This window comes from Neltuma alba, unplaced genomic scaffold (genome assembly GCF_004799145.2).
Source record: "Neltuma alba isolate B1F8T4 unplaced genomic scaffold, ASM479914v2 tig00010342_pilon, whole genome shotgun sequence".
Taxonomy (NCBI): Eukaryota; Viridiplantae; Streptophyta; class Magnoliopsida; order Fabales; family Fabaceae; genus Neltuma; species Neltuma alba.
This window is the reverse complement of record NW_021635252.1, coordinates 1-20604: the sequence shown is the minus strand read 5'-3', so window position 1 is coordinate 20604 and position 20604 is coordinate 1. Positions and strand designations below refer to the sequence as shown.

The window sequence follows — 20604 nt, the reverse complement described above, 5'->3', positions numbered from 1 at the left end:
TTTTTTTCTGGGGTGGGGGTAGACAATTAAAATTTAATAACCCTACGTTCATTACTATAATTATTTAGATTTGAGTCGAATCCATTGTTTAAGTAGATAAATATTCATAGACCGGGAAACTTTATTAATATAATTCTTTAGAATTTGAAATATCCACACTAGCCTCCAAATCACCTCAATATGCATATAGATTTAGATTTTTTTTTATCTCAAATATAGATTTAGAATTTAGACTCTTCTAAGGTATAAAAAAATTTCTTATAAACTAATTCATATATTGAGAATTAATAATATATAGATGTGATGGCTTATCATGGAATCAGTGCAGTGTTTATTAATTACCTAACCATCATTATATTATTTTAATGATAACAATGAACATTTTTGTTAATTATTTATTATTGAATTTGTCAATGATAAAATGATTACTCTCTAAGAATAAAGGAGGACATTCAAACATTAATAATTAATAGATTAATATATCAATGGGATTCATTACTCAAAATATGATATCCTTCTATGTCATGCTGCGCAAATAAACATGACAGATAAAATGTTTTAATCCATATCACCCGCATACCAATAATCAATATGATACAGAAGTCTGATATGTATGATACTTATTTTTCTTTTTTTCTTTTAACCAGCACTGATATGCATGATACTTGAACAATACATTTTCGTGTGAAATATATATATATATATATATATACACACACACACACACACTGTTGGCAAAAAATGTAAAATTATATATAGCAAACATATTCTATTTTAGAATATGAATAAAATTCACATTTTAAACTCCATATAATACTATTTCGGACTGTAAGACCTAATTAACTAATTTAAATAAATTAATAATATTAATTAAATTAATTAATATGATTTTTTTAAAAACATTCTAAGTATTTTTCTTAATTCCTTCTATCTCCTACTTGATTATTGTTGGGAAAATATCAACAGTTAATTTTAAAAAAATTGATAAACATATACAATAAATTTTAGATATAGAACCAATATTAACTCTCTAATTAAATCTTACTTTAAGACAGAAGTACATAATAAAAAAGTTTGGTTTATCATATACAATTATCACCTTAGGTAACATGAACAGGAGTTTAATCAATATAAATAAAATCTATAGTAACTCATTTTTCAGATCTTATGTGATGTATTAAATATGCCTGAGCAATGAAAATTATTTTTAAAAATCATACACCGGTGGCGGTGATGTCCGCTTTGTCACAAGAATTTGGAATTAAAATAAATTATACTCTTCTTGATCCTAACTACAAAATAGATCTTATATTTAAAATCAAAAAAATAATTTAAAATTCAGTATCATGATAGAGATATCGTATTCATCTCTAAATTCCAATTTCATTAGAAAGTGAAAATGTAAATCTTAAACATAAAACGAATTGCTTTGAATGATTGCGACCACAAGAGGATTTATAATCAAAGGCCGAAAGTCCTTGAAACAACAAAAAGCAGCATGAAAATACACTGGCAAAAAAAAAGTAACAAAAAAAAAGTAAATTTAAAAGATGAAATCCAATGGATATAAATGCTTCAAAATTTTAAATCAAGCACCATTTTGTTTTCATCTTCATTTATGTTTTCTCTATAGCCATTTGGCACTCCTTGAGAGTCGAAACTAGAGAACAGAACACATAAATCTCTTTATAGAACACCCATAAGCTTTGATGGCTGTGCTATTACTATATACTCCTTTTGCTTTCTTCCCTAATTCCAATTATGTTGAAGAGTATAATAAATTAAATCTTCCTCATCCCACTTTATTATGAACCATGCGCTTAAAGTAAGCGATCCATGATAGACATAAGCAGACTAAGTCATCGGTCAGTCACCGCAAGCCTCTCTACTGAAGCAACTCCCTCAACATTTCTGAAAGTTTGTTATGATCCCGGGAATCCATGTTTTGGGACAAGATAACAGCACCGATGCCAAGGACGACAGACACAAATGCCAAGCTCTTCATGCATCCATGGCCTTTGGACACTTGCCGCAGAATAGCCTTGCAGTGCTGGTCCGCATTTTTCAGTAATGCAACACGAGCGCCGTCGTGGGCCTTGGCCAAGGCCTTCTCATTCTGTAACACAGGAACAATTAATTAAAGGAGTGAACTATGACAATGGCGTATTTTGCAGTACTAATGATATAAATGTTAGAATACAAGATATGATGCATTCTTGACAGACAATGCCGGAACAACTGATCCCATTAGACAAGTAGACATGACTTTGAAATTTTTGACAGACTCTAATTAGAACATAGCACAAGGTCCTAGAATCTTAAAGCATAACTAGTTGCTTGTTCAATACACAATTTTTTTGATGCCCACAATATCATAATCGCAAAACAAAGAAACATCTTTATGCCTAGTAGGACCTTTGTCAGACCTACTGGCAATGTATTAACAGCGTTCGGGTTTAAAGAGAAAATAAGAACATAGGTTTGTGTTGCTAAGGTAATTTCTCCAAAACAGCAGGCTTTCCCATTAACAAATGCAAAGACAAAGAAAAAGAAAATAGCTTACCTTCTGTCTGAAACTTTTAAGAGTTTCCCTCAAAGGATCAAGAGTAGGATGTTTCGGAGAGTATTCCCTCCATTCATCAGAAAGCTTAGTCAAAACCGCTACAGTTGCCTCAAGATTATCCATATAAAGCATGTCCTGTTTCCAGAGCAAAGCAGAAAATTCAATATCAATTTATATTTGTAAGTACTAGATAGGTAAAGGGAGTCCTGTTGTATTTTTACTGGTAAGAAGATGGAGATAAGGAGTCCAAAAACGGAAAGAATTGGATGATACTATTCCTTGAACTTACCCACTGTTTGTAACACTCGGGGTTCTGAGTCAAACACCATATAAAAATGTCACTAGCCTCCCTTGATAGACCTGGATTGGCTGTCAAAGATTCATGCATTTAGTCTTCCACAAAAACCACAACACTAGCCCCATTAAATTGATATTTAACATGTGTGCAGAAAAGTAGGAAAACAAAAGTGACAATCCATATGGACTCTACATCACCTTCTCCAGCAGCTTTGAATGCAAAGTTTGATATCTGCAGAGCAAGTTGCTTCATTGCTTTACTTCCAGGAGATCCCATTAGGGCCACTTCTTTTAATTTTGGATAGACAGCTTCAAATCTCTCTGTAGCCTGAGCAAAAAGTAGAAATATGAAACCAGAAGGTAACTCTGTAGACAGCTGAAGATAGCAAGGCATGTTACTATAAAATAGACAAGCTTCTCTCAGTCCCCTATCTACCTTGACCCGAGCTGAAGGGAGAGGGAAGGTGATTCTCAATAAACCATCAAGACCCGAAGGGGGCACTACACGCTCGCCCTTTCTGACAGCACCATTCAATAAGATAGTACGAGCTTTTGGAGATGACAAAATTCTGCTCCAGAAAAGGATGAAATGAGGAATTCCATCAAACACAAGAGAAAAAAGGAATTCTGCACTTGTCATTGCAACCAATGAATCTGGAATGAATAAAGGGGGAAACTAGTATTTCTAACCTCTCCACCAGTTGTAAAACCAAGTCTCTTGCCTGAGGATTGCTACCTGACTTGCCACTCAGCATTGGCAAGAGAAGAGATACCCACAAGAATAACCCCGTAACCAAATCTCCTTGAGAAGCCTACACAAAAAGAATCACATTTCAAAATCCATATAATAAATTATTTACATGCGAATATGCTCAGTCATGTTGAAAATAGGCACCTGGGCAGTGACCCAAACAGCGAGAGGAGTTCATCCTGTCCTTGAAATTTTTTACTCTCCTTAATTTTGGGCAATAAGCTGATCATGACATCAGGTTTTTGTCTAAGAACCATTGCTAACACCACAAATATGGCAACCTGCATGCAAACAATACACCGTATTTGCCTTGCACATTTGTTTTCCAAATCATATGGTGTGTGTGTGTGTGTGTCATATGCAAGACATCATCAAAGCATTCCAAATTGTTACCAACTTGAGGCAGAGGTCAAGAAATAGCTATACAACAATGACTACAAAATTAATCAACCTAAGAAAATAGGAAAAAGAAACCACACAAATCCTCTCACACACCAATAAATGCTGACACGGGTGCAAAATATAGGCAGGGAGTTTTCTTGCAAAACCACAGGGATAATTATTAAAGAAAACATGAAACCTTGATCTCCCCTTATGTTCATGTGCAGAGATGATCAATTCACACCAAGTAGACATGATGCGTCAGAAAAGTACAAGTCAGGCCACTGCCATCCATGTAGCAGTAATTACAACTAATATGTTAGTAAGTAGATAGTAAGTAGAGACCCAAACTGGTCTCCAAATTTATTATACTTCAACTCCAAGATATCAGTATGATATGACTTCAAAAGCTACCTGAGACTTAGATGATGCTTGCTGGGACACATTTTTGGCTCCCTTAGCAGCTCCTTGATGATTGGCAAGGTCCACAAGAATGCTGTCTAATGACCATAACACAAATGACCCAAGTGCTTCAGAAGAACGTCGGCTGATCCAATCAGTTGATATTTTGTATATATCCTCAGATATGTGTGAAAGAGGGATCTACATGAAGGGAACAAAACAACATAATAAGAAAAACCAATGATAATCATGGACTAACAACGCTTAACCAATCCAAAAATAAATCACAAAAATAATGATATCCACGAAATCAGATAGGCTACTAACAACGCTCCCGGAAAAAAAAGAAGAAAAAAAAAGATAGATATCTCGTAAGATACATGATTCAGCATTGATTTTCACGATCACCTTACAAAGATAAGATCATATCAGAGATTATTAGAGGAAAAGCTTTAAAGCCATCTAATTAAAGCTCTCGTCCAACAAGCATCCATATGTAATTCGCATAAAAGGATTATGAACTATTTAAACTCTAAAACGCAGGCCGAAATTTCACAATTGTAAAACAACGTTCAGAAAAGCGGACAGCTTTTGACCCCAAAACCTAAACTAAATTATGCCCTAAAAGTAACCACAAGAAACTCACATCAACCATCTTTGCAACCGTGGACTCTTTGAACGTCCTCAACCATGGGAATTGAGCCCCACCGACCGATGAGAATGCACGACCAAAATAATCAGCGAATCGCATGAGCATAAGATCTTGCTGTGATTCGTATGAAACCTGCACCCATGTAATTCACACTCAAATCAATGAACTACAGCATAGAGAAAAAACCGAATCCAATTCAAGCAGATCGAACACGGCCCCTACATTGGAAAAAAAATTGAACTAATATCGATACTCACAGTAATATCAGCGAGAAATGTGGCGAGATCACTAGCATCGATTTTCGACGCGGCTTCAGCCACTGTCACCTTGGGCATCTTCGGCTTCTTCTTTTTCTTGACTTTCTTCGCCTCGACAGAGCCATTCTCAACTCCCACCTCCTGGGCTTCTGCACTGCTATCGTCGTTTTCGTCGGAATGCCGCCTCGATCTGCTGGTATCGGCATCCGCAGATGCAGATTCATAGGCCATCTGAGCCTCCAGAATCCGGCGGCGGCGCTCCTCAGAATGCTGCTCAATTCCACTGAAAACATTAGATGAATAATTAACATCGTTGACGCTGAGATCACCGGAATTCTTCTCTGCCAGAGGCTTTGAAGACTTGCGGTTGCGCTTCTTGTTGATCACCGTTTGCCAGCCATAAGCGGCGTCGTTTTGCGTCGCTTTGGCTCTTCGCTCAACCTCCGCGTCCTCCTGGAGAATGGATTCGATTAGAGCTAAATTCTCATCCATATTTCCAGAGTCGATGAATCCTCCGTGTAAAGAAGAAAGGGTATCACTAGTCCTTCCCTCTTCACGTCGAGGAAGATTTAGAGAGAGAATGATAGAGGTAAAGAGACAGATAGAGAGAGAGAGTCAGATTAAGTAGGAAGGAAGAAGAAGCTGACACAGAAAGAGACTCCTTTGAGTAAAAGGACACGTGGGTGTATCTTTTTTCACGGAATCACCATAATGCCATTATCCGGTTCGGTTAATATTATCATTGTTTGTTGATATTATTGTTTGTTGTTTTGTTAATAAAAGTTCTTTTTGGACTTTTATTTCTGCCACCAAAACCAGTGCACCCAAGACCAATATCAATAATTATTTGATTAAAATTAAATAATTATCATTAACTTAAATTGATTTTGGTATTATATGTTATAAATATTAGATATTAAGTGAGGCTGTCAAAATTTCGTTCTTTCAAATTTTATCCTTAAAATTAGATACTCTATCGTGTAAAATATAAATGGCTTGTTAAGAGTTTTATACCACATCAAACCTCCCAATATTATATATTGTACAATTATGTAGATTTATGCTGGCAAAAATAAAAACAATTATATAGAGCCAATTATCATCCTCTCTTCCCAATTTCTTGTAGCATTTTTCTTTTATTTTCATAATGTAATCAAATTTATTCTAATATAATGAAAAACATGTGTATGCAATTTTTAGAGCCAATTAAAAACCCACTCATGTGTATAAAAAAACCACTCATTATTGTCATTATTTATTTATTGATATTATCTAACTTTTAGAATATCTTTTTAAAAAATAAATTTAATCAACCTAAAACAATCAAGATTCATTGTACATATGTAACAATCTGTGTAGGAGCAGGGATGAACCTATGAACAAAAGAACAATATGTGCCATTAAATTCCATTAAATTTTTCCTGGTAAAAAAAAATTCCATTAAATTTTTCAGAATTCATATTCAGTGAACCAAGCAGACTATTAATGTCATTTATGTAATGACATTTATGACATTTATGCCCATTTTTTTGGCTTAATTGTTAATAATTTCTTTTATTTAGAACCTAAATACAATTTTTTTTCTTTTACATCTGCTCTTTCTTGGCATAGTATCCAAATTATGATGCAAATGACCTCACATCTTGATCTATACTGTTTTGTTAAAAAAAAAAAAATCATCACTTTTTGTGCATTTTATTACTAATAGAATATAGTGCATTAGCCAGCACCTTTGTGGTGCGGTGGCACAAAGCGTGCCCTATCAAAACAATAGAGTGCGTGAAAATAGAAATACGTGATGGATGCAAGTCAGACTATTTTAAGCCACTGTTTACTATCATTATATCATACTCATCCGGTTTTAAATATAAGACTATTTTTTAGTGTAAATTACACTAAAAAAAATCTTATATTTAGGGTTGGTTTACTGTAAATTATTCGTTTTGACTTTTAAAATAAGTTATGCTACTCAGCTACCAGTTAGTTGTCACTTGTCTCAGCAACAATGTCACTCACAACATTTGGATAAGATGCTGAGTTCGATTGACATCACTAATAACATGTTTGGGTATTTGTGTGCATAAATTGTAAATTCGTACTAAATCAAAAAATAAGTTATGTCAAATTCTATAATCCAATAACATCAAACAAATTTTTTAAGTTATGAGTTTCAACCCATATATTCCCTCCTGCCCACAATAGGTCACTTCTAGGAGATTGATCTGGTCCAAAATTTGGCCTAAATGCAGTTTTTTTCCCCCCTCTTTCACAACCTCAGTCAATATGAATAAAGTTGAAAAAACTTTTCAATTTGAAATACATTTAATAAGATAATTAGCAATTTTTTATATTAATAAATTGATTAAATTATTAAAATAACTTATACGGTAAACATAGTAGCAGGAAGTATGCGAGTCAGAAGGAGAGAAGAATTTGGTATTGGTTGGATTACAAGTCCCCACAATTAAATTAAAACTTCATAAAGTTAAGACAATTCTTTTTTTTTTTTACCAGCAAATTTAAGACAATCTTGTCAATTTCTTCTCGGTGATCTGCATATAAGTTTATATTTCACATTAATGAGTAGCATTGATGGATGGTAATGGGAGGCCCATAATCAATGAGCAGCTTGATTTTTTATTTTAAAAATCAACGGATTTGACAATTTTTTATGGAGTTATTATTTTTGACAGTTGAGTTATTTTTTTATGCACTTAATAAGTTTTATAATTTTATAATTAACTACATAGTACCTATAAAATTCGAATAATTAGTTTACGAATAACAAACAATTAGTTAAAAACAATAAATACATTAGAAATATATTTCTCTGATCCTTAATATAAGATCTTTTTAACTAATTTGATTAAATTAAGAAAATTAGATAAATTAATTATTTATAAGAAATATGATATGTTTTTTCTAAAACACCATAATTATCTTTCTTCCCTCACTTATTTGATATGATGAAGAAGTATCCATAGGGCTAATTTAAAAAAAATTGATAAATATGAAAAATAGGTCTTATATTTGGGACCAAAACTAACTTAACAATTAGGTCTTATATTAAAGACCGAATGAGTATTTTTATTTTCAAATATGCCCTTATAATAAGTGAGAAAAAAATGAAAAAAATATATAAGAAAATGTGATAAGAGAGATTATGGCAAAAAAATAAATAACTAAGAAAAAATTTCAAAAGTTATATTAAATGTCAAGATAAATACTAAATTGAAACTTATAAAATGAAACATACCTCTCTCAAACTTTGACACTTATACACAATACAGGTGGAAGTAATAAACATCCTTGTGTACTGTGTAGGGTAATGTGATGCACTTGTTTTGAAACTTTTTTTTTTTTCCTGAATAAAACCTGAATAGCTAACTATTCAACCAACAAATCAGTGCGACAACTAGATTTTTTTTATCAAGATTCACCCCTTTAGAGGAGTGTAAAAATTGATGAGTCTGTTTAGAACAGTTTATAAATAGCTTTTTAATAACGATTTATAAAATACGAAACAAGTATATGAGAGGAATTTTATTTCAACTTATGTAAAATAGATTTATGAGAAATTTCTACTATTCTGCCAACCAAAATTAGCTTCTATGTTATAGGAGGCTTTTGCAAGATAATCAATAGATTCTCTCTAGAACTATAAAGCAACAAAACTTGTCAATCTCTATGCATGATGCTTTTAGCTTCCACTACTCCGCTAGGTCTCTAAGAGAATAGTTACAATCAGTAATTCAGTACCCACAGTACAAAAATCTAAGGCTTCAATAAGTTTGGAAACAATTTGGGATAATGAATCAGAATTTGGCCCATTTATTTAGTTTTGAATGAAAATAATCACTTTTTTCAAAGGAAAATATTTTATTAAACCTTATTATTTTTGTTTAAACTCAATAAAAATAAGCATAATTAAAAAATAAACGTAATCATTTTATGCCAACGGGCAACAGCTTCTAAAAATAATCTAACGCGATAGATGACGGAATGTATCATGAAAATATGATGAGACAAAGATATCGTAAAATTTTAAAATATTTAAATAATAAATATTTCTGTGAACAAGATTCACGAAGATATTATAAAATGTAAAAAAAAAAAAACTACGTAATAGGAAAAATTTTGGGATAAATTTCTTCTTAAGAAATTAAATGGCAAATAATTCTTATGGAGTTTGTGTTTCCTTGTATGTAATCTATTCCCTTGCGTGATATCTCTATGATTACACTTTTTTTTTTTTTGCCAATGCTCTATTATTACGCATATTAAAGAAAACTTTTATTACTGGAGTAATTTTTAATATAAATGAAATGAATATTTTGGAGAAACTAACACCTATTTTCTCCAAACAATTGACTTAGAGAGCGTTTGGATAAAATCAAACTATAGTTTGGAGAATAGTTTTTAAAAAAAATTTATTTTAAGAATATATTTTGAAAAAATAGATTTTGTTAAAAAAGTGATTTTGATAAAGTGATAATATTTAGGTAGTTGTTATTAGAATTACTTTTCTAATGTGCAAATTACTAAGAAAGATATAAGATAATTATATAACAAATAAATTTTGATTTATATTTTTATTTGAAATAATAAATTTGTTAATAATAGTTTTTTGTCAATATAATGAATAATGTAATAAAAATAAAAATAATTAATAATTAATATGTATATATATTTATAAAATATAAGATTAAATACATTTTTAGAAATATGATTATTTTACCTTAAATATTTTAAACATCGAATTTAATAATATTTTTTAAAAATTGAATAAACATATGTGAGAGCAATTTATTAGTTTTATGATTAATTAATAATTAGTGTGTATATAAAATATAGGATTAAATATATTTTAAAAAAATAATACTCTTATTATATATTTATGAATTTTCCTAATATTTTTTCTAATAATGATATGATGTAAATATCAAACATAAATAATTTGATTAAATTTACAGCTGAAGTCATAAATTTATTATATATTTTGTTAAACACAATAGGAAAATATGAAAATATCTGGGTAAGTTTTGTTAGGATTGTAAAGGGAAGAAAGAGGCCAATGCAAATATACACATCTTTTAAAGTTTGTAATTGGTTGATGTCTATCCAAAAGTAAACATTTTTTTGTTTATTCTGAAATCATAGTTTCATAGTTTCATAGTTTAAAACTATAGTTTTCTTAAAATGTTTGGTATTTGGGTGGTTTTCCGGGTTAAACCATAGTTTGATATTCAAAAATGTGTTTTCTTGTTTTGCCAAAATTAATTTTACTAATCTCTGCATGTTCTTGAACGATAAGTAGCATAAATGTGAAAATATTTTAGCCTTTTGGCTACAGAAATATATTTAGTTTCAAATTTCAAAGTTGAAATGATCTTATTTAACTTCAGAGAAATCAACCAATTTAACTAAAGAACATATTACCGCTCTGATTCTTCATAGAAAACTTATTTTATAAAAATTTTCAAAACATTATCAATTCAATCCAGTTAGTTAGAAGTTTTCAAAATATTGAATTAAAAAAATTGCATATTCTTATTCTTTTAAATAATAATCCTTTCAAATAAAATGACAGTTATGTACAAAATTAAGAAGTTTTTCGTATTTTTAATATTTGGGTTAATATATTTTTTTTTAAATGTGAGCCCATTTTAGTTTTGGTTCGTTAAATTTCAAACCCATAATTTTAGTTTATAAAATTTAGTTCATCTTAAAACATTAGTCCTTGTAAGTGTATCAATATTAAAATTTACTAAAATGTTATAAATAGTGTTAAGATGGTGATATGAATTCATCTAACAACATCTAACTGAATTTTATGTGGATAAAAGAGTAAAAAAAAACAAAAAACAAAAAACAAATTCTCAAAATGTAGCTGTTTAGCTTTTTCCCCCCTCATTTTTCATTTGAGGAGCTATTTGCTGTGCTATATTTTGAAAACTCATCCCTTTTTGTATAATTTATCCTGCATATAAAATCTAGCTAAACATTATCTGGTGAGCCTATATCACCACTTTAATATTATTTATGACACTTTAGTAGATTTTAATATCATTATACTTTCATGAGCTAATATTTTAAAGATATACTAAATTTTAGAAACTAGAACCAGATGTTTAAAATTTAGGGGGCTAAAATCAAAATGAGTCCAAATTTTGAGGATCAAAATTTATATTTGCCCTTAATATTTTTAATTCCCGGCAGCCCATTGTTTCGCCGTATGTGGCAACTGAGAGGTGGAATCCGAGATTAATTTCTTTCCCCTCGCAGCATTACTCCACGGGAAACAACAGGCAAGGCTTGGTCAGGACTGAGGACTTAGCAATTTGGTTTCTCTCTATACCTCTTCCGTTTGGGGAGCTATTTGCATCGAATCCTAGCTTCATCAAATACCCCGAATTGTATGTCTTATAGATTGTTCATGCCCAGTTTTTCTTTTATGTACTTCATATGTATGCGTCGGAATTTTTTTTCTTCTTGCCAACAGTATGCGTCGGAATTTATTGAAACGATATTGCAGAAAATGGCTTTAGCAAGTAGTCGCTGCTGTGGATTATGGAAATATCACGCTTTTACTGGCAATTTTGATTCAAATTTTCTTGGAAGCTAAAACAATGCATGAAAACGAAGGAAAAGGGGCGGCTTTTCTTCTGTTTCTGGACGTAGAAGCATGCCTCTGATGCACCATATTTCTGCATCTTTGAGATTCAAACTCTTCGGAATTCGTTTCTCCTGTCCTCAATTGCGTTTCCTATTGGCCCAGCTGATACATGTAGAGGCAACGTCGGAAGATGATGTTACTACGATTTGTAATTCATTTAGAAGAGGTTGGAGTTGGGATATCATAAGCAGAAAGTTTGATTCTTTTGAATTGAATGATGCAACTGTGGAGAGAGTGCTGATTGAGTTGAAGGAACCGCATGATGCCAGAAGTGCATTGGGTTTTTTTCATTGGTCAACAAAGAAGAAGAACATTGAGCATGGGGTTCGATCTTACTGTTTAGCAATCCATATTCTGGTCAGAGCCAAATTGCTCATGGATGCTCGAGCACTACTTGAATCACTTCTGAAGCAAAACAAGGAAAGTTCTTGGGGGTTTTTAATTGTGGATTCACTGCTTGACAGCTATAAGGTTTGTGCTTCTCATCCTTTGGTGTTTGATTTGCTAATCCAGGCTTATGCAAAATTGAGAATGTCTGTCATAGCTTTTGACATATGCCTCTATGTAGAAGAAGATGGGTTCTCTGTCAGTCTCATAAGTTTCAATACTTTACTTCATGTTGTTCAGAAATCTGATAATTGTAGTCTTCTTTGGGATATTTATGAGCATATGATTCAAAAAAGAACTTACCCAAATGATGTTACTTTCCGTATCATGATTAATGCTTTGTGCAAGGAAGGACAATTGGAGAAAATTGCAAGGACATTGGATCAGATAATGGGGAAGAGAAGCTATCCTTCAGTGATTGTCAATGCGTACTTAATTTTCAGGGTTTTAGAAGAGGGAAGAATTGAAGAAAGCATGGTAATGTTGAAGAGACTGTTGCAAAAGAACATGATTGCTGATTCAGTTGCTTACTCTTTAACTGTTTACGCCAAAGTTAAGATGGGAGATTTGGATTCAGCACGGCAGGCATATGAAGAGATGATCACCAGAGGTTTCCAAGCAAATAGTTTCCTTTACACATCATTCATAGGCGCGTACTGTGAAGAGGGCAGAATTGAAGAAGCAGAAATTTTAGTCCAAGTTATGGAAAAAGTAGGCTTGAAGCCATATGGTGAGACTTTTGATCATCTTATCAAGGGATGCGCAGAAACAGGGTGGTTGGATAAGTGCTTGAGTAACTATAAGCAAATGTTGAGAGCTGGGCTTATTCCCAGTTGTTTGGCATTCAATAAGATGGTAGGAAAGCTCTGTGAAAGAGGGGATGTGGCACAGGCGAATGCCATGTTGACAACCTTGTTAGATAAAGGGTTCGTTCCCAATGATTTAACATACTCTCTTTTGATAGACGGTTATGCTAAAAAGGATGAGATTCAGGAAGCTCTGAAGCTATATTATGAAATGGAGTACAAATCTCTGTCTCCTGGATCATCTGTTTTCACGTCACTGATACTGAGCTTCTGTCGTAATGGAAATTTGGAAGCTGCAGAGAAGTATCTGAGGATTATGAAAAGTCGCTCCCTAGCCCCCAGTGCAGCTGCATATCAGACGCTAATTGGTAGCTACCGGCAGAATGGTGATAGAAAAAGAGCTCTTCACTTTCAAAATGAAATGGCTTCTTTTGGATTGTAAGCGTAGAAATTGTGCTAATGCGAACAAGTAGTGCAGTTAAACTTTTTCAGAGCCAATTACTTCTTACTGTTCTGGACTGATCACTGATGTTCCGGACTTCCCTAGGAAATTATCATTTTTAACTTAGAATTCCTTTGAAATTGAAACTGTTTCTGCCTGTCAATGTAATCGAGGAGTTGGTAGAAAATCATTTAAGATGATTTGAACTTTTACAAAGAAGGCTGAAGAAGGCACCAATTAGAAGGCTTGAACAAACAATGTTGAGTCTTGTGAAGAAAAGTAGAGGAAGACTAAAAAAACTCAAGTTATTAGCGGTTTGATAGATGATATATCTAAAGAGTGTTCTCTTTTTGTAGTGAACTAAAGAGTGGGTTTTTCATAGAACACATTTGCCTAGTGTGGTTTATGTATAAGCCCATTTAATCCACCTACAGAGCGAGTTAGCCGGAGAGTTCAATCAGCACAATGTCAGACTTCTAAGGTTACCTTTGCTGGATGGAGCTTATTGCGATTCAATTTATTCTGGGTTGGCACTGGACAAGTAATTGTATTAATTTGAATGGAGGATTTGTAGGAGGATAATTTAAGCAATTCATCAAACCATCTTTATGTTTAGAGGTTGAATCTGCCAAAATTACTGCTTTTGGTTTTTGAACATGTTAATACTATCTGATGCTCTTTTTTTGGCTACATATAAGTATCTTTCTATTAGAGCTAATCTTATTTGAAACACTATCGGGTACTAAATGTAGGTACTTTTTCTAACAAGAATTTAAGTCTTAATTCGTCATGTTACGATAAATTAATTCTTTTTATTAAATATAACCCCTGTTAGTCCATATGATGCTCTTAGTAGATACACCCACTGCAATTTGTGAAACACTTGTTAGCCCGCTAAATCATGCAACATTGGCGGAGTTGGTTGGGCCATAAGTGTCTTTCCCACTGATAGTCTCAACCTATGCTCCGTACTTTAATTCTTATCAAACATGACAATTCTCTTATTTAGGGTGTTTTCTTTTTTTTAAAAAATATTTTTACACAAATTGAAATAAAATTTTTCTCACATATTTATCTCGAATATGATAAAATTACTCTTGAGAAGTTAAACCAAACACCCCTTAGAACAAACTCGAGGTGCTTATATTTGTCAAGTAAGGAATTATATTATTCTCCCAGCAAACTATTGGTTAAAATGGTAAGAAGTTTCATTATCGTCAGGAGGAGAACACAAGTTCAAATTTTAAAAAGTGTATTTGTTGAAAAAACTTTAACGGTTAACTTTAACACTATAGAGATTAGTCTTAACTCTCAAGCCTAAAGTAGCTTAAGGATACTTTGAATTATACCAAAAAAAAATGTTATTCCAACAATAGGTTGAGATGTTGAGAGGTTTTACTACTTTTCTAAGAATTATGTGTATTTATATATATTTATATATATAATATTAAAAGTCGAATGTGTTATAAAACTAATGAAGAGTAGAGAATAAGGGAGAATAAAATAGAAGACAGGAGTATTTCTTATTTCATTTAAGTGCTGAATACATTATACATAGCTTCTATTTATAGGCACAATTTTACATCTTTGACAAAATGTATATATTATATAATAATAAGAATTAATTATAGGACGTTGTGATAATGAGATATATCTGAGATAATCAGATATATATGAATATTTACGAAAATATTATTATATTCATATTAGGATGGTTGTTCTATCAAAAAGAGTAATGATTTACAGTTTTCATGGCCTAATCGGGTTGACCGGCGAGCCAATAACATAGTAATTAAATAATTTTTTTAATTAAAAAATAAGTATGTACTTCTTTGATTCTATTTATAAAGCACTTTCAATATACTTATGTTTAGGATCAGAGGAGTATTTCACACATACCAAGAAAAACCTTTAAATGCATTAACTGTTCATTAAAGTATAACAATTTTTGAACTTTACCCATATTTAATATATACACCTTCCAAAAAGATAACTACCTACACCATAATAAATAGAAGACAAAATAATACATTTACAATGAAAGTTTAATAAAATGACTTATAAATAGGATAAAAAAAATTTTCTCTCTTTGCCCTATAAATAGGACAAGAGGAATACATACATAATAATATCTCCGATCTTATTTATAAGATCTCAATTTATAGATTATAAACGAGGTCATATAATTAGAACCGGAGTTAGTAACATATAAGAAATAAATCTATACTACAAACGAATTCTTATAATTAAGATCGGAGGTAGTACTATATAAGAAATAAATCTATACTAAGTTTAATTGTATTTAAAGTTTTCAATGAATATCATCATATGTCCACAAAATAATTGGAAAATATATTGGGCGGTTTTTTACGGCCGGCAAAAATATTTCGGGCTTTTTGAAATGGTCAGATTCTTTTATTTTTATGCGTTTCTTTTTAATTTTTAGCATTCATCACGTCTAAAAACCACTTAATTTTTCAGTCCAATTTTGGTTTTTAACTTTTAACCCACTCATGGCTTAACTCCAATCCAACAAAACAGTTTTTAAATCTAAATAGAACTCCACAAAAGATAATAATAATGCATACAATAATACTACTTCCAATTCTAAATATAAGATTTAGTTCATAACATACTCTTCTTATCCTATTTATAAGGTACTTCCAGCATATTTCACTCAGACCAAGAAAAACCTTAAACTTCATTAACTTTCATTTAAAATTTAATGACTTTCTAACTTTATCCCTATTTAATACTCCCTCCGTTTCTTATTATAAGAGACAAATAACCGAAGTACGTTGATCAAAAAAACAGTTAAAATTAGTTAAGAACAATTAATGTGTAAAAAGTATAATTTTTTTCCAAAAAAATGCCCTCATTAATAAGGAGAGAGAGCATGAGAGAGAACAATTAAATTATTAAAAGAAAGAGAAGTGAGAGGGAGAGAGAGTGTGAGTTGGAGATAATAAATATGGGTAAAATAGTAAATCAACACAAAAAAGTAGAGACAACTTGTAAGTGTCTCTTATATATAGGAACATGCCATAAGCATCAAATGTCTCTTATAATAAGGAACGGAGGGAGTATACATTATATCTCATATAAACAAAGTCAACACAATAATAAATGAAGGATAAAATTATACATCTACATAAAAAATTTCTCTCAGTAGTCACGGCTGAAAGACGCCTATTTCCCTGGGATACTGGATGGAGTAATCCAAAAAAAAAAATACATTCTCTATCTATCCTTATAAATAGGACCAAAAGAGTAATTTACATTACAAAATAAACCTTATATTTAGTATTGGAGATAGTAATTTTTTTCCGGTGATAAGAGATGGTAATATTTTATTTTATGAATAAAACATCTTTTGAACTTTTCTCGTGTCCTTCAATAACACTAATAAAAGATATAGGCCTCATCATATATGATTCTATTGTTTTTTAATTATAAAAAATACTGGTGAAGCTACTGATTAATTAGTGCTGAATAAATAATTGAACACCCTTAAGCTGGCACCGACGCGCACCCTTACCGACGTCCACTCACGTGCATTTTTGTCCAATCACAGCTTCCCGCTTGGGAAGCTGAAAACGAGGGTTTTCTGCGTGCTTGGCGGCCGATACAGAAAGATCTGCCTTGTCTTAATTGGCCGTGGCTTGATGAGGATAACTAAGCTGACACGCCGGAGTTGGCTGCTGGCACAACTGGGTGGTGCCGTACCGCACCGCAGGCGAGTGCACGGTAGCGTTCATGGTGGTGCTTCAGGATTCCAATGTACTGCGTCCACGAGGCCATCTTCCCTTTACAACCTCCTTAATGGTTTCAAAACAAGCAAAATGCACATCAAATCCGGATTCTGCAAACCATTTTCAACAAACATGAAGGTCACACCTAGCCATGTCTCTAACTTCAAGTTCCAGGAGTACGTGGCGACCAAGATCAAAATGGTAAACAAAGCACTAGATGAGGCAGTGCCTCTGCACCATCCAACAAAACTCACTGAGGCTATGAGGTACTCTCCTCTCAGAAGGCGAGAGTTTGTCCCATTTTATGTATTGCTTCATGTGAGCTTGTGGGAGGAGACGAATCCTTCGTCATGCCCATGGCTTGTGCCATTGAAATGATCAAGACTGTTTCAATGATCCAAGATGACCTTCCCTGTATAGACCAAGGTACTGAAAACCGGACCGGTAACTGAACCGGTCAAGGTAGTAGATCAAGGGTTAGTGGGTCAGCTCGGAGTTGACCCGGAGTCAGAACAGTGAGGAATTAAAAAAAAATTAAAAAATAAAAAATAAAATTCTTATCACACCATCCAAAAATTCAATATCAATTTAATACCTTAAATTACCAAAAAATAATCATATATTCACAATATATTTTCAAGTTTTAACTTTTTTTACATAACAAAATAACATCAAATTGTCATACTGCCATCTCATGTCACCAAAATACTAAATATTCATCCTAGAAAACTATCAAAATAGATATATATATATTGGTACCTATAATGATTCAATCACTAAACCAACTAATAATTATCCACACCAAAGTTATCATTAACTTCATTTAAATCTATAGGCATTGAGACACTAGGAGGAGGAGGAGAAGCTACAGAAGGACCAGCACAAGCACTTGGAGTAATATCATCATCATTCTAAGGTGGAGGCTCAGGAATATGCATGTCTTCATCACCTATACATGACAATAATTAAATTGTTAATGGTTATGTGAAAAAAATAGTTATACACTTTTGTATAAAAATGAAACTATAACAGAAGAGATTATTAATTTATTACAAACCTTCATCATGCCTCTCAATCTCAAAAGTTGATGTAGTTGTAATGTCTTCATTATTGGCAACTCTTTCAAAATTTATTTCATCTAGATTATCAAATTCAGGAGTTGCATCTTCAACCACCCAAAAATCAACTTTATCAATTGATTCATAATCAATAGGATCATAATTTGTCTTCTTGTTCAATAGATTCCTTCAATGACAAAATATAAGAAAATCAACATTAATGAATTCTATATTCAATAAAAGCAAATAAGCAATATTCAACATTAATGAACTCCATCAACGAGAACGCGGAACGCAATATGTTTCCGTCAACGCCGACCAGTCATTAATGAGCCACGGCGAAACTACCACCAACTCTAAAAATGCAAGAAGAAATGGCTTGCCGGTAGGGTAAATAAGAGGGAAGCTAGGGCAAAAAATGGGTTTACCGGGGAGAGGAGGGAAAGAAAATTGAGAGGGAAACCGAAAGGAAAACAGAGGGAAGAGGAGTAGGCTCTGAAGGCTTGATGCTTGAACTTGAAGTGACAAGGTAGGGGGTCGTGCGCCACGCCGCCATCAGTCAACAGAGTGGATTTTTAAAAAGAAACGACGTCGTTTTGTCACAGAGTTTGTTTTTTTAAAAACAACCAGTGTGACCCACTGAACCGTCGGGTCAACCGATTCGTTTCCAGTCCACACCGGTTCAAATTGAACCCGGTTCATACGTTCAACCGGACCGGTTTCCAATCCGAATCGGCTGGTCCGGTCCGGTCCGGTTTTCCATTCTTTGGTATGAACAACAATGAAATCCGACGAGGCATGCCGGCGAACCATAAGGTTTTTAGCGAAGACACCTGGATCCTATGCGGCGACTCCCTAATCTGTCTTGCTTTCCAGCACATAGTAGATAAGACCACCGCAGAAGTTCCACCCAGGCGAGTCCTACAAGCTTTCTGAGCTTGGTTCGGCAGCGGGATCAAAAGGGCTATCTGGAGGGCAGTTTCTTGACTTAAATAGTGAGGGGAAAATGGTTACTTTGAGTGAATTGGAGTACATTCATACCCACAAGACAGCCAAGTTAGTTGAAGCTACGGCTATGTGTGGGTCAATAATGGGAGGAGGGAGTGAGACTGAGGTGGAGAGATTGAGGAATTATGGGAGGTGTGTAGGGTTAATGTATCAAGTGGTGGATGATATATTGGGAGTGACCAAATCTTCTGAGGAGTTACGAAAAACTGCAGGGAAGGATCTGATTAGTGATAAGGCTACGTATCCAAAACTGATGGGTTTGGATGGGGCTAAGAAGTTTGCTAATGAGCTATTGGATAAGGCTTTAGTTGAACTCTCTTATTTTGATGCTGGAAAGGCTGCTCCTTTGTATCACTTAGCTAAATACTTTCCCAATAGACAGAAGTAGCATGTTCCTTCTGGTTGAGGTGTGAATTTGCTTAGTCTATCACAGCATGCGCACCCGTTAGCTGCACAAACAGAGTCAGTTGTTCTATGATTTTGATTCTTTGATAGGACATTGATGTTGTACTGAATGGAGGTGGTTGGCATAAAACATCAAATTTGCTGAAATGTTAACAATTCCTACCAACAAAGTACATAGGCATTTCTTACATTTTTAACGACTACATAAATCTGATTTCTTATGCAGTTCGCCTGCTGCTTCTGGTTAGGGGAAATCAAGGATGCAACTCAGATTCCGCTCTGGGGATATGTTATCCATTTTTCCCAAAACACACCTCACTTTCTAGCCTAATATTTTTAAAATTGTATACATATTTAACAATAGCCTAACGTGGAGGATCAAAATCATACGACAAAATGAAATGAATATTGAGCTCTGTGAGGATTGATAGTGTGCGTGGTCCGGTAGAATCAGGTAAAGACCAGAGACCCTCATAAAGATGATGGAACAATCAGCAGATTTCAGCCCTCAACTTTTGGACGCCAACCTTCAATGACATCCTGCGGTTGTGCACGTGTTTTGATGAACGAATCCCTTGAGAAAATAGCCTGCATGCATGTTCAGCATTGTTAGAGGTAGGCTAAAGTATCAAAGCCCAGCATAACAATTCAAGTCTTTCAACTGTCGGTGAAAATTAACAGCTGGAAATTAGTAGACATCATTCATTTAAGCAGAAATATTCACGAGTATGATACTCAATTTGGATTACAGCAAATATCAGATTGGA

General features: G+C 33.1%; 1 protein-coding gene and 2 pseudogenes across 1 annotated transcript; 2 read left to right on the top strand and 1 right to left on the bottom strand.

The window, feature by feature from the left end:
• Nucleotides 1-1538: 1538 nt before the first annotated feature.
• On the bottom strand, nucleotides 1539-5915 carry LOC114755819 (uncharacterized; annotated as a pseudogene).
• Nucleotides 5916-11988: 6073 nt separating this feature from the next.
• On the top strand, nucleotides 11989-13823 carry LOC114755826 (pentatricopeptide repeat-containing protein At1g66345, mitochondrial-like). The gene is made up of 2 exons (XM_028944702.1): nucleotides 11989-12450; nucleotides 12715-13823. The coding sequence occupies exons 1-2, from the start codon at nucleotides 11989-11991 to the stop codon at nucleotides 13612-13614; spliced, it is 1362 nt and encodes a 453-aa protein (XP_028800535.1). The 3' UTR covers nucleotides 13615-13823.
• A 3917-nt stretch (nucleotides 13824-17740) lies between these two features.
• Nucleotides 17741-20331, top strand: LOC114755811 (geranylgeranyl pyrophosphate synthase, chloroplastic/chromoplastic-like; annotated as a pseudogene).
• The last annotated feature ends 273 nt before the right edge of the window (nucleotides 20332-20604 follow it).